This window comes from Sycon ciliatum, chromosome 4 (genome assembly GCF_964019385.1).
Source record: "Sycon ciliatum chromosome 4, ocSycCili1.1, whole genome shotgun sequence".
Taxonomy (NCBI): domain Eukaryota; kingdom Metazoa; phylum Porifera; class Calcarea; order Leucosolenida; family Sycettidae; genus Sycon; species Sycon ciliatum.
Window position 1 is genome coordinate 12249069 of NC_088646.1, and position 13927 is coordinate 12262995.

At 46.0% G+C, this 13927-nt stretch overlaps 1 protein-coding gene across 1 annotated transcript; it reads right to left on the bottom strand.

Moving 5' to 3' along the window:
* Positions 1-209: 209 nt before the first annotated feature.
* On the bottom strand, positions 210-13754 carry LOC135814528 (cilia- and flagella-associated protein 206-like). The gene is made up of 17 exons (XM_065327654.1): positions 13203-13754; positions 11994-12077; positions 10789-10879; positions 9775-9876; positions 8666-8752; positions 7669-7827; positions 7200-7292; positions 6635-6753; positions 6160-6279; positions 4658-4762; positions 3856-3942; positions 3536-3640; positions 3128-3270; positions 2867-2963; positions 2035-2178; positions 1159-1247; positions 210-699 (listed from the first exon to the last, which is right to left on the bottom strand). Exons 1-17 carry the CDS (start codon positions 13326-13328, stop codon positions 510-512), a joined length of 1941 nt encoding a protein of 646 aa, XP_065183726.1. The 5' UTR covers positions 13329-13754; the 3' UTR covers positions 210-509.
* Positions 13755-13927: the final 173 nt, after the last annotated feature.

The window sequence follows — 13927 nt, forward strand, 5'->3', positions numbered from 1 at the left end:
ATGCATCTTACCGACACACCTACTTTCAACAACACATGCCTAGTATTTGTCTAGCACGCGATCAAGAGAACTGGACCAGTTCACCATGTGCAGAGTGCATGGTACACTCACACATCAATGTGTTTGCTGCCACACAAAACACACTCTGAGTCTCTGCTACCAGCACTGAACCAAACTTACAAACCTACAAACCATGTGGTCACGTGAGCTGACCTCAATCACTCTTTTTATTTAAAAAAAATCTTAGATATTCATCATCGTCGGTTGACATGTCGGCATCATGACTCACAAGTGCCTAATTTATTTTCTCAAAGTACAGAAAATACAAGCATCAGGTTTTGTTCTTTCAAGACATGTCAAGTGCATGCACACGGATTGCCTTTTACTCACAATCCAGTTATCCATATTCTCCGCTGCACCTGAAAACGAGAAACTTTACACGTCATCGCACGCCAAAAACGCGGCAGGCTGCTCCAGATTTCCAAGGAACCTGCACAGGAAATGTTTTGTTACAGATCATCAGGATTCAGGTACTTGGGCTCCAAGTCCTCAGTGATCTTGTCAATATGGATACTCGGCGTCAGATCATACTTGGCTGGCTGGGCCATATTCTGCTCCGAGCCACGCAGTCCAGCAACGTATACTGCAGGCTTGGGGACATCCGTGTTCTTCTGCCGGCGTGTTTGCGTTGTTTGCTCCCTGGACACGTGATCGAAACCAAAACAAAACATTGGAGGTGTGATCAATTGGCTACCTGAGATCCTGCATTCAAAGCAGGGTTGCTGGCTTCATACTCGAAGTAAATATGGCGCAATGCTAAGGTCATTGTCTCGTAGGGAGTATCTATCTACCGCATGACATTTTCTGGATGACTTATGCGTCATCAAGACACTCCATCGTGCCCTAAAGGCTTGGAAGTCTCAACTCACTTAAACTTACTGCCGTCTTGCGCTGTATACTTAGCTCCCATAAGCGAGTTCGCCGACTTACTCTGTACACTTAACGCTCGTATGCAAATATGCTAGTTCACCACCATGACATGATGTGCAACGGTTCTAGAGCAGTGGAACAAAGTGTGTTGCATAGCATTATAGCCACAGGGACTGCAGAGATTGGTGGACCATGCTTGGCCGTGTGATGGCTAGAGGTCCCACTCACTTTGGCAAGTAGACTTGAGTATCAGCATCTCGTCTGTGATACGATAGCGTGGTCTGTGTTGAATGAGTGACCTTCTGCCTGATATTAGCCTGTAAGAAGTGGTAGTATTATCAGCCACAACGCATCCCGCATCAAGAGCATACCATGGTCAGAAACTACTATAAATTATCCTAAGCCTATTAAAGTGTATTCTGTTTGTGCCAATGTTTACATCACCCCACCCAACTCACCCATGTGCACATCCCACTATTGTCCCATATCATTCACTCGCGCTATGATGCAAGCTTGCTGCAGCCTATCAATGACATCTTTGAATAATTGTAGTCAAGTTGCTGTCTGACGATCGGTAAAACTGTGAAACTCAGAGTTACAGCAGAAACAATTTGATTCCTTCTTTCAAGTGTGAATAATTACCTTACCAACAGTTCATTATGACTAAGCCTCCTTTCCTTTCACGAACAAATCATGCTCATGGTATCCACTGTTTCAGTATCAGCAGCCATAAAAAAAACTTCTGTAATGTTACTTCAGTACACAATCATGGGCACTTCATGCATGTGAAAGCTACCAAATTCTCGGGCACAATGTCTACACAGATAGTCGCTTATAGTTTACACGTAGAACACTGCCAAGTTGTCAGCTTCTTGGCTAATTCAATGCACACAACCAAGGACATTGCTAAAGATAGATTTTCATCCAGACCGTGGCTGTGTAGATTTTGAGCATGGCAACATGCCGAATATGGGAAGAAATACAGTCCACCAACACCAGCCACATATCATAATTATCATTGCTCACTATACCATCTACATCACAATCCAGAAACACTCGGATCCATGGTATCAGAAAAAGACAAAAATATGACGTGGCTCTCACCAGCTTGATGGCTTGTGATCGCAATATCCACTCGTTCCATTCGTACGACCTGTCGATACCACCCATCGTTGGTGCATGGACGTCGGTCTGTATGCCCGCGTCACAGCGTGTCACTGGTTTGGACAGCGTAGCAGAGGATGGTCCCTGTCGCCACAACAGACAAACACACATTCTATTACATATGAAGATCAAGGCAGATAACACAGCTATGCATGCACAGTTCTGGCCGGAGAAACTCGACCCCATGAATCATAAAGTAGCGCCGTGCTCAAGTTTTCAGGGCAGTGTGCATGTGGTGTTAGGGCCGGCTAGCGCCTATTTTATTCATGAGGTTGAATTCCTCTGGCCAGGACTGTACGTGTCATTGACCATTGGGCTTTATTCAAACCATTCTTGGGCAATACTGAATGCACTTGAAAACACCGCCATTCCGGCAACAGGCTCTCAGCTGCACCAAATAAATAACTTTGCCAATATTTCGCCCATTGGGCATCAGATGCCTGCATTATTCGTCTTTATATTTCGTATTTTTTTTGCCTCCCCTTCCTCAATGCCCTGATGATGCCCAATGGGCGAAATATTGGCAAAGTTATTTATTTGGTGCAGCTGAGAGCCTGTTGCCGGAATGGCGGTGTTTTCAAGTGCAAGAAATACGCTGCAATGGAGTTTGGGAATTCTGAAGAATACTGAATGCCTTGAAGAAAACAGAAATGGAGTGTTGTGACACTGCCTAGTCACCCAACACTAATATATCCCGTGGATGTCACAATTCAGATAATTAAATCTCCATTCACGATGATTCACTGTACTGTACTGTAGCTGTGCGTCTTACCAGTTTAGGTGCCATCCCGGAAAACTTGGAATGCAGTGAGAGCAGAGGAATCAGGTATGCTCTCTCCCTGCACAGCTCAGTTATTGTTGATATGAATCTAACCAAGAGGCAACAGCATGTACAGCACGTACAACAGACATAGGTGACCCTGGGTACACTGTATATACACAAATACCATAATTATACAGGCCACCTTCAAGGTCGTGGCCAAATATTTGGTCTGAGAAGCGGATACGATACATGCAATTAAAGGAAGCTTACTTGTATGGTGCGTAGGAGAAGTCCGTTGCAGCTTCTTTGGACGAAAAGCTGTAGTAGAGTCCGTTGAATGAAAGAATTCCAATGTTTGGATCTCCCGGGATGAGCAGGCCCTGTCCTACTGCAAGCGAATAGGCACAGAATCCCTGCATGATCGGGAAATGAACACGTTTGAAACCTTTCTTAGGAAGTGGCTCCTCACAATGTCAAGCTCAATGCAGCAGGAGGTCTTTAGTAGCTCACACAGGCTCCACAGCCAGTGTTGACCTTCACATTGCTGGCATCTTCTCTCCCATGATGGCCTGTCTGCCACCCAATCATGCTCAGGCACTCTCCTAACCATGGAACAAGTTCTGCATTGGAAAGACATGAAGTTGCCAACAGTTCATTAGAATTGGGTCCTAACGTTACCTTGAATTCTGTCTGCATCGCTGAAAAGTTGATCACCTGCTTTGGCTCAAACAGGCGCACTTGCTCGCCAAGAGGTCCACTGATCTTCGCCTCGTCTGCACTGTTCTGCAGCATTGCAAGAAAGCGATAGAGTGCAGGAATGACAAGAGAGAAGTCAGACCATGGCAGCAGTGCCATGCGTGCACGGAAATACATTGATAGTACACTGACAACCCACCCAGGCGCGCACCGAGTCTGCTGGACACGGTGCATGGGAAGGCCAAATAGCTGCAATGACTCCGTGGTGCTTGTTTTGATAAATGCATTGTACACGTACTGACCTCATCCGCTCGCATGGCGTCCGTCTTCACCGCAGACAAGTCCAGATCAGCCTCGAGTTTATCATCAGCAAAATCCTCCAAGAAAACCTGCGGAATAAGAGGTTAATAATTGTTTAGCCTCCCAAGGTGGGTTTTTTCCTCGATCCATCGACCCCTGGTTTGAGGGGCCAGCACGCTTGGACTTGGCCATGCAGCTTTGCTGATGGTTGTTTTTTTGCTTTGCACTTTCAAATAGTAAAACCCCTAGTTTGGCATGGACTTACGGCTGGCTCATCATCATCTACACTAGCAACTTTTATAAGTAGCATTTCTTGTAGCCATGAAAGTTGGCTCCAACTTGTCTCTATTGTGCCTACTTTCCCATTTTGGCCTTGTTCCTTATAACTATTCGGTGAGACTTTCAAGCTGGAAATTTACTGGTCTGTGACTTGTAGATGCTGTGGCGTCAAGCGCCGAGTTGCTGCACATCTTATCAGCCTCTGTCAGTGTTGTGCCATGCCCCACCTCCTCCCCCCCCCCCCTGGTTAAGTGACCTTGATGGAGCATTACTCTTGACCCAGATCAAACTGATGTCCTGCCTTTTCTTCGCATCTTTCTTTCCTAAGAAACCTTGAACCTTGCAAGTTGGAAGGCTGTTGGTTTCACATTTCATATCATTGTGTGATGTGTGATGTGTGTTTGTGTGTGTGTGGGGGGGGGGGGGGGTGGCAAGGAGAAAATCTATAATATATGCTCCTTCTCACCCCCCCCCCCTCCCATACTTACACACACACACCAGTCAATACAGAGCTATTGTTCTTACCTTGCAATATTCTGAGAGCCCAGCAGCCATACCCTCCAACACTCCAAGAAAGACCATCTCCTCTTGCATACCACCCCAGGCAAGGGCAAGATCACGGAACTTTGGCTGTGCAAACACACACACACACACACACACACACACACGCACACACACACACGCACACACACACACACACACACACACACACACACACACACACACACACACACACACACACACACACACACACACACACACACACACACACACACACACACAGAAGAACAGCAATGAAGCAAGAACATGTTTTAAATTGGGGATGAATTGCAACAAGTTATGACAATTCAAAAAACAAACCCAGTCACTCAAAGCTCAGCAACAGGACTGATGAAGTACAGGCCACGGTGGAGAGGCAGATTTTGCCGACATGTTCATTTTCAAGCTCAGTGTATACATGTACAATTGACTCTACACGGGGAGATTTCTGGCACAAGCCGCCCAACTAGGTCTTTAGAAAATGTACGTGTATCACTGATTATGTTCCAATCAACTGTTGCAGCTGCAGATCATACAACTCTGATCATACAACTCTGATCATACAACTCTGATCATACAACTCTGATCATACAACTCTGATCATACAACTCTGATCATACAACTCTGATCATACAACTCTGATCATACAACTCTGATCATACAACTCTGATCATACAACTCTGATCATACAACTCTGATCATACAACTCTGATCATACAACTCTGATCATACAACTCTGATCATACAACTCTGATCATACAACTCTGATACTTGAAGTACTAGACAATGAAAAGCAGCAAACCTTCCCTTGTCACACGGTACTTGTACTTGTACTGCTCACTGCCAAAACTGGTCACGTGGGTCTCCCCGGGAGAGGGGAGAGAGACTCAAAAGGAATTTTGGAAAGATGACTCAACTGGCTATTGAACCGCCCAACGGCCGACATCCCCTGAAATCCCCAAACTTTGGGTGAACTTGCAAATGATCCCACTGATGGGCTCACCACACCACAGTAAGTGGGTGAGGATAAGGCACGGAAAAAGGATTGACGGCGTCAGGGTATCCGTCCCGGGATCCAACTGCATTTACCCCCGCCCCAGTAAAGGCAATCAGTGACTTGCTGCTACTAGTGCGGGTGGCTAAGTCAGAATGGATCTAGTATCAGCTTCACTAGCACCATTGATTACACAAGAGTTAATCTAGCCAGAAGAAGTCCATGGTTAACAGGTATGACACCTCAAAATTAATAGAAAGTACGTTAACCCTGAAACCAACAAAGGTGGTAGGTACAACATTACACCTTCAAGCAGCCGAGCCCGTTGGCAACAGACCCAACACTATCCGGCAAAAGTCCCTTATCTGGCCAACACTAAGAACATGTTTGTCCAATTCTTACATTTACCGGGTAATAGTTCGCCTTATATCAACCCCAGACTTGTAACACTGGTCGTGCACACATTATTTCATGTGCACATGTAGAGGCTTACATAAACTTCCGCAGTTGCTACGCTCCTGCTGGATTTGACGACTGTCTGCATCTCTTGAAGTTTCTGTCTATACTGGCCGAGGTTCTTGTATACCTGGGTGCTGCTCTCTTCAATTGCATCCTGTGAAAGGAGGTAATGCAGAAAGCTGGGATCGGCGTCAGCTGAACACCATGTTCATCACAACCACACAGTCGAATAGGATATTGCAGGATGACCCGATATAGCACATTAGGCTGGGAATACTGTCCACAAAGACCACAGGAAACCATGTAAAACAATGGTCTGGATTTTACAAGAAACAACCATCCAGAAAATGTGAAACTTTGCGAAGAGTACAAAGTTCTACATTCAATCTGTGTTGCAAAACCCCAAGAAAGCCTTGCCACGTACAGTCGTACACATGATGAGCTACAACAGTGTGCCGGCAGCTCATAGTTGCTCATCCATTCCGACATGCTCCGATGATGTCGCTTACCGATATCAAGCGAGCGAATGCCAGCCTCTGCCGAAGGTTGGCAATGGCCTCGATGCACCTCTCGTATTCCTCTCGTCTCGCTTCGATGTTGCTGGGTTTGGCAATGTGCTCGGCTAAGGCTGGAGATAGAGACATAAGCAACGGATAAAGACTATACAGTCATGTAATATGATACACAATGCACTCTGACAGGTCGGGTAGAAAACTGCTGAAATATACTAGCATTGCTAGGGTATACCGGCACAGGATGAAATAGTGTTTTAAGCAAAACCACCAACTCTAAAGCCGCCACACCATAAACCAAAATATAATATTTAACGAGCAACACGAATGGCTACATGTACGTGTACCACTATTCACCGGATCAGCTGACCATACTCTGACCATACTACAACTATCCCTCAAAAGGAGTAGTGATATGCGCCAAAACTCCATATTGAGTTACATTTTTTAATATGTGTGGCACCTTAAGTGGCACCTTAAGTCCCATATGAGCTCTCGGGAAAACATGACTCTTGATTCGCATAGTTATCCCAGTGAAGGCTTTGACTGTTCTAGCCCTTACCGGTTATCTTGAAACAATCATACTCAATCTCCTCCACATCAGCTGCTGCTCTGTCTGTGGCTGCAGGTAGTCCGTCTGCCAGCACCTCTGTCACTACAGAGACAAATAGGAATAGGAGAACAGACTGTTAGTTAGTGAGAGAGAAAGTTTACGGAGCTATTCCTATCGTTCAAAGAGTGCCGGTGTAGTCACAGTTTACTGTCATTGACCTGAGGCCACATGTGGGCCGTGCACATGACCAGAGAGTGATGTGATGTGATTGTAAGCAATGATTGTAATGAAAAGCCTCTATATTATCACATGACCCGGGACGGGGGGGGGGGGGGGGATGTAATGACTAGCCTTTCTACACTATCACATGACATGATCCTATGCTGATGATGCTGATGTAATGAATAGAATCCATGCTGTCACATGACTAGAGAATGATGTAATCATGACTAACCTCTATAGTGTTAGGTTTCCTTACCATCAACGATACCAACTCCCCCTTTGCCAACAGTCTTGTTGAACAGTCGGATTCCGGTCACGACGAGGGTAAGCTCGTTAAGTTGATTCTGCTTCTGCTCTCGAGACAATGGCAGCAAAGTCCCAACTTCAGATTGCGGCAGAACGCTCTGAAGAGCAGCTACACACGCACACACACACATGCACACACGCATGCACACCCACACACATGCACACCCACGCACACACACACACACACACACACACACACATGCACGCACACCCACACGCACGCATGCATGCACGCACGCACGACAGATTGCATGGCCATGACATCATGCAATGAATGGATTGGATCATTGGACCCCTCAAATGATGACATTATTGACATTGTCAAAAAAGAAAAGAAAACAGACATTTATTGCACAGCCTTTATTCTGACGTTCGACAGCGTACTACCATGTTTTATTCCCGTAGCTATGCAAAAGACGTTACTTCAGTAACGTCTGGCGCTAGCCAGGGTCCACACAACTTTAATTCCGTGTTTGTTTGTTTGTTTGTGTCATTGGCATGCCTGGCGCTATCCCGTACCATCAAGGACAGCATCGGCATGCCTGGCGCTATCCCGTTCCGTACCATCAAAGACAGCTGGCCACAATAATCAAAGACAGCTGGTCACAATATTCAAATAGGGCTTTCAAATGCAAAATCATAACGTGAAGCGACTTGGAAAAATGAGTATGTATGCGGTATCGGAGAATGCATGCAGGGCGGTAGTGTGGGTTCGAATCCCAGGTTATGTCTTAAAAATAATAGGAGAAATGAAAAATTTATAACATCCCTATGCTATTTTTGCCTAGATCATCAAGGTGGTAGACGGTGTCGTATTACCCTCGAATGCAAAGAGAAAGTTGACTCTCGCTAGGCAAAAAAGCATAGCGTAGGGCCCTGAGCTTCCAAGCTCTCTCGTTGTTGATTTTCTGTTAGATGGAATTGCAAGTTCATAGTGACTGCCTTACCAGTGGTTTCTCTAAGCACCACCATGTCAGTAGAGGAACCAAGGGATGACTTGAGGAGGATGTACGTCAGCACTTTTCTGTACAGAGCTGCATATGACAGCATGCATAGACACACAAGCACGCACGTACACATACGCGAATGCACACACACGCACGTACACATGCATGCATACACACACGTACAAACACACACACACACACACACGCACACACGCACACGCGCACACACACACACACACAAACATGTCATGTGTGTGCACTCCAAAAGGTAAATCCCTGTGTTTTGCAAGGTACATGTAGGTTGTGCCCGTTGATAGCTGCATCATAACTGCTTATCGGCGCATTACATTTCTAATATATGCATACAGTGCTATTGTTATATTCTTGTTTTAAGTTGGATCGCCCAATAGTACCAGAGCACCAATGTAAGAGGGGGAGGATTGTGAAAGCAGACGGAGATACTGTAATTTCACACATTTTCGGTGTACTTTTATTTTCAGTACTTTCGGTGCGTCTGTTTCATACCTAAAATTTCAATACACCGAACAAACACTAACACACACAATCCAATACGGAACTGCTTCTCTGTACCTAAAATTTCCGTTTACCTAACCTGCCCGTTTGCCCTCATACCGAAAATATTGAGCACCGAAAATTTCTGAAATTAGAGTATCAAGAAAGAAAGAAATAGAAATGCATGAAATTGAGGGTCTAGAGTAAGAGCAGTGAATTCACCACCCTCGCGAACTGATGATGTAAGGCGAACAGTTTCTGAAATCGTGCGGGATCCTTGACATACTCTCTCAAAGGTGGATTAAAGGCGTGCATGGAGGTCTTGTCACAAATTTCAGTCTACAAATAGCACCGGACACGACACACGCTCCTCCTTGCTGGATTGGATACGAAGTACATGCAGCAATGTAGCACTTGTTGAGGGCCTGCATGTTATCTTCCAGCCATGCGAAGAGTGCCTTGGCTATAACAAACAGATGTTAAATACAATAGCTGGTGTTAACTCCATTTCTAATCGCACAGCTCTTTTTGCTCTTTTTGCTCTTTTTGCTTGTTTGCCGGTACATGATAGTCATGATAGTCATGATGCGGCTTACCATCCATTTCCACTACCGTGCGGGCACGAGAGTCCAGGATTTCACGAAGAACGCCAGCCGCAGACTGCTTCAAAACACCACGATGCTCTTTGAAGAATGTCTCTAAAACACACATACACACACACACACATACACCATATAGACATGCCAATGATTGTCGATCTAACCATACTTGTAATAAACCGGCAAAGTGTTCTTTGGTAATCTAACTACATACTCTCGCCCTCACCCGCTCTCTGCCATGTCACCTATCCGGCAATGCAACTGTTTCCGTGACCCGGATGAACAACCACTCGACAACTGGTCCATCCAACACAGTTGGGTAGCCCGTTTGTCACCGAACAATCTCTATGATAATACCATTCTATAATATTGATCTATCTGTGTGAAATGGTTGCCATGGTCACATGGTATCAGCTGCCATACTTGCTTGAGTGCCTGGCTGCTCAATACTGCAGTGTGGGCCGGTGATAGTTGCTCCAATGAAGAGAGCAGTACAGCTGTACCACTCTGTTCAGGATGCAGAGCCGAGTGTTCGTATTGCTAGTGTCACGAATCATCATGCAGCAGCAACCCTGGACAGCACTGTTCTGTTCATGAAGGGGAATTACACTGGCCAACACTAGAAGACAGAAGACTCCCATTGATAGGCATCCATTTGCACTTGGAGAATCCTTGAAATATAATGCCGCTAACGCCAATATCACTGCACATGAGATGCTTACATGTACACAGTAAACCTGTCAAGGCGACCACTCTGATAAGGCGACCACCTGTCCTAGAGGACCACTACAACCAGGACCAATGGATGTTATTTGAACTTATTTCCAATCAAATGATCCGGGGATAAGGAGACCACCTGTACACGGGACCACATTTGTAAAGTCCCTTGAGGGGTCGCCTTAGACAGGTTTCGCTGTAGTCGGTGTATCTTCTCCATGCACCATGTCCAGGGTCATGCATGGGCCAGCAACACTAATGATGTGATGCAATATATGACAATAGCTCACTTACTTCTGGACACGTAGTTTGTGTCGAAATAGACCTGCATTTTGATGGTGTCCATGGCTGCACCCTCTTTGTCCATTATCCAGTCCACGGCACGCTGCAAACAGAAGAAAAGAAACAGGCCGGTGAAATAATTGGTATTTCCTGCTAAAAAGCAGCAGACTTGGCATATTGCATCACATTCCAATAGCGGGGCCAGTTTTAGCTTCTTTTGTCGGGAAACCAGTCCAGCAACAGATTCTTGGAAAACCCAATGCACTGATTCTTGGAAAACTTGTTCCCTAAAGACATAAAAACATATTGCATTGTTAGACCGCACACGTGTCTGGCAAGACCTGCAGAGTTAGAGACGGAGTAACCTCACTGCCGTAGTTGTCGCAGCATGCAATGACGTATGCATTGTTCTATTCTTGGGCACGTGTAACCCTTGCGTTACGCATTAACACAGGTTACGTGCACTGCCACGTATACACGCCTGTGCAGTACCCAAGGATTGGAGTCTGCTGTTACCTTTGCGGCAAATGTTTCTCTTTTACCTTGCTTGTCACTGTACTTCCTTGTCCTATAAATAATACCGGTCCAGTACTAGTATCCTAAAGAACCCGACTACTACAATAGTGACTACTGCTGTAGTCACCATGATGAAGTTTAAGTTTCATAGTTCACGTCAGACTCAGCCCACTACTCTCAAGGATCAGGAAAGCACCACCCTTCAAGGATCAAGGCGCAGATGCAGCTACTAAAGCGGTGGGAGGTGAGCAGATCAGACCCACCACCAAGTGGTCAAAGATCGAAAATCCAATTCGCTGCACCCATGCTTCCCCCGTGGCAGGCCACAAGTTCCCAATTTACTGTGCGTCACAGCAGGAAAAATCCTTCTGTTGCCAAGCAGGACTTGAACTTGGTTCCCTCTGTTGCTCAGTCATGGTCTTAGACCATCCCTGGCACTATGCCTGCCAATAAGTCCAGCTGGAAGAAATGCATGTGGTGTGATTGCATGTAACCGTGGGGTGGCTGTATCACATGCGTACGGGAATGACATCATTCATTTTCAAAATTGTAATCCCGGGAGAGCCTGGAGAGTAACATGATGTCGTCTGGGCCCGGCCATGACCCCCCCCCCCCCCCCCAGCCAAATTCTGGATACACCACCGCACGCCCCACTGTATACATGTATGCATGTATGTCCAGTTAACCAGCAAACATCTCACCTTTACCACTGCATTCAACGAGGGCTCGGAAACAAGCTCATCACCTTCAAACTTGTTCTGAGGATTCAAAAGTAGAGCCTTGACCTGAAACAGTTACACCACATACAGTGCAAAACTTGAAATACATGCGACTGACACATGAGATTGACACTGAGATTCGCAGCACTGAATGACCTTTGTAGTGTCTCACTAAAGATGGTTCGGTTCAGTTTATGCTACGATCAAAATGCATGGAGACTATACTGTCCATTCGAAACCAAGGACAAAACAAACTAAAGGATGCCATGCTGAGATGTGGCCTGCTTTTGGCTAACTCTAGGCTCGAAACCTGATTTTAAATTGGTCAGACATGTTTAGGATTTGCTACTGTACATATTGAGCAGCATAGCACCTCTCTGTGAACTCCCCATGAATGTGCATTTCCTCGTCTTTGGTTTCTCCGCCCCCCCCCCCTCCCCCCAGTGTGTATAGAGGTTACGCGAGTGACTTCATGGGGCGAGTCAGCGGATTTTCTAATGGGCACTAACTTCCCGCTAAGTATACAGCGTGAGTCGCTAGTGCAAGTGTAGCGCTGTGCCGTGAGTTCGCGACTTCGCAAAAGCATCTCGACTGCTGATGTAATCGTATACTAGTAACCTCTATAGGAAGCATGGGTTTTCAGAGGCCGATTGTACATATAGCAGGGCCTAGATGAGGCGATCAAGGCATGCTAGAACTTCATACTTACTGATCAGGCTTTGATTATCCCATCAAAGCCCGCCCAGGCAGGCTTTGATTTTACGATCAAAGCCCGCTCCACGAGGGCTTTGATTTACCGAAAAGCTCGCTTGTTTTACTCGAGAAGGCCGAGTCGTGCTTTCAAGTGTGACAGGGAGATCGAAGTGTGTGTTCATGTCAGAAATCCAATCAAAACAGCCGTGTTCATGTTCCATCAGCCAATCACAGCCCTTCGCGAAGTATTTTATAAGTAATTAGTTCGGTATGAGTTTACAAGCTTGGGTGCAGGTCAGATATGTAATCAAAACACTCGTACTCGTGTTCGATCAGCCTACATCACTAGGTGCAATGCGATTGGTCATTTCTGTGCCTACAGTCATGTGACATGTCAGTTCGAGGAAGAGCACCGCTTCAACAGTACTGTGTCCTCCGAGGGGAAGATAGAAAGAAATGCACGAAAACTGGGACTGAGACTAAGAATGCCTGACTTACGACGAAAGCCACCAGTGTATCGGATACACTCTCTCCCCGTGCATGGCACTCCTTCTGCACATTCGTCAGCACAGTCTTGATAATTTGCTTGATATAACCCTCGCCATACCCTGGCTGCTCGGCCATGGCTCCACCACGCCAATGGTGCACCAAGGAGTGCTATGTGAAGCACGGTTACGCTAGCGAGTAGTGTCTCTTTGAATGCCACGATGAAACACTGCAACTTTAGTTTCTTGGTTGAGCTGATCAATTCCAAGGCAGAAACCCTCTGTATATAGCTGGTCTCCGTAGCGCTCCGTCACAACTACAGAAGCGGAGCCAATTTTGTTTCGAGCTTAGTCCAGATCAGGGTAGTCACCGGTCGTAGTAGGTATATTAGTGGCTTTCAATGACCTAACTTCACATTCCTGCCCAACGCCACAATGACAAAAGATACAATCATGTAGTTTTCTCCCGTTGCCGTTGGCCCCATGCCCAACCAAAGAGCTCACAAGAAAAAGTCCTGTCAACAGAGTTTCAGCTAGCTGGTTCACTCCATCCAGGCTGTACTGTAGTCCTGAGCTGGCCTGCGTAGAGTTTTCAAAATGATGCCAGGCTTGTACTAATAAAAAAAAAAGAAGTCTTGTAAGTTGTAGTTGTAGTTGTACGTGTAGCATACATGTTGCCATGCCTGTCTCCTGGTCTCTGTCACTCTGGTGATGAGTAGATCGCTGAGTAGATGACTG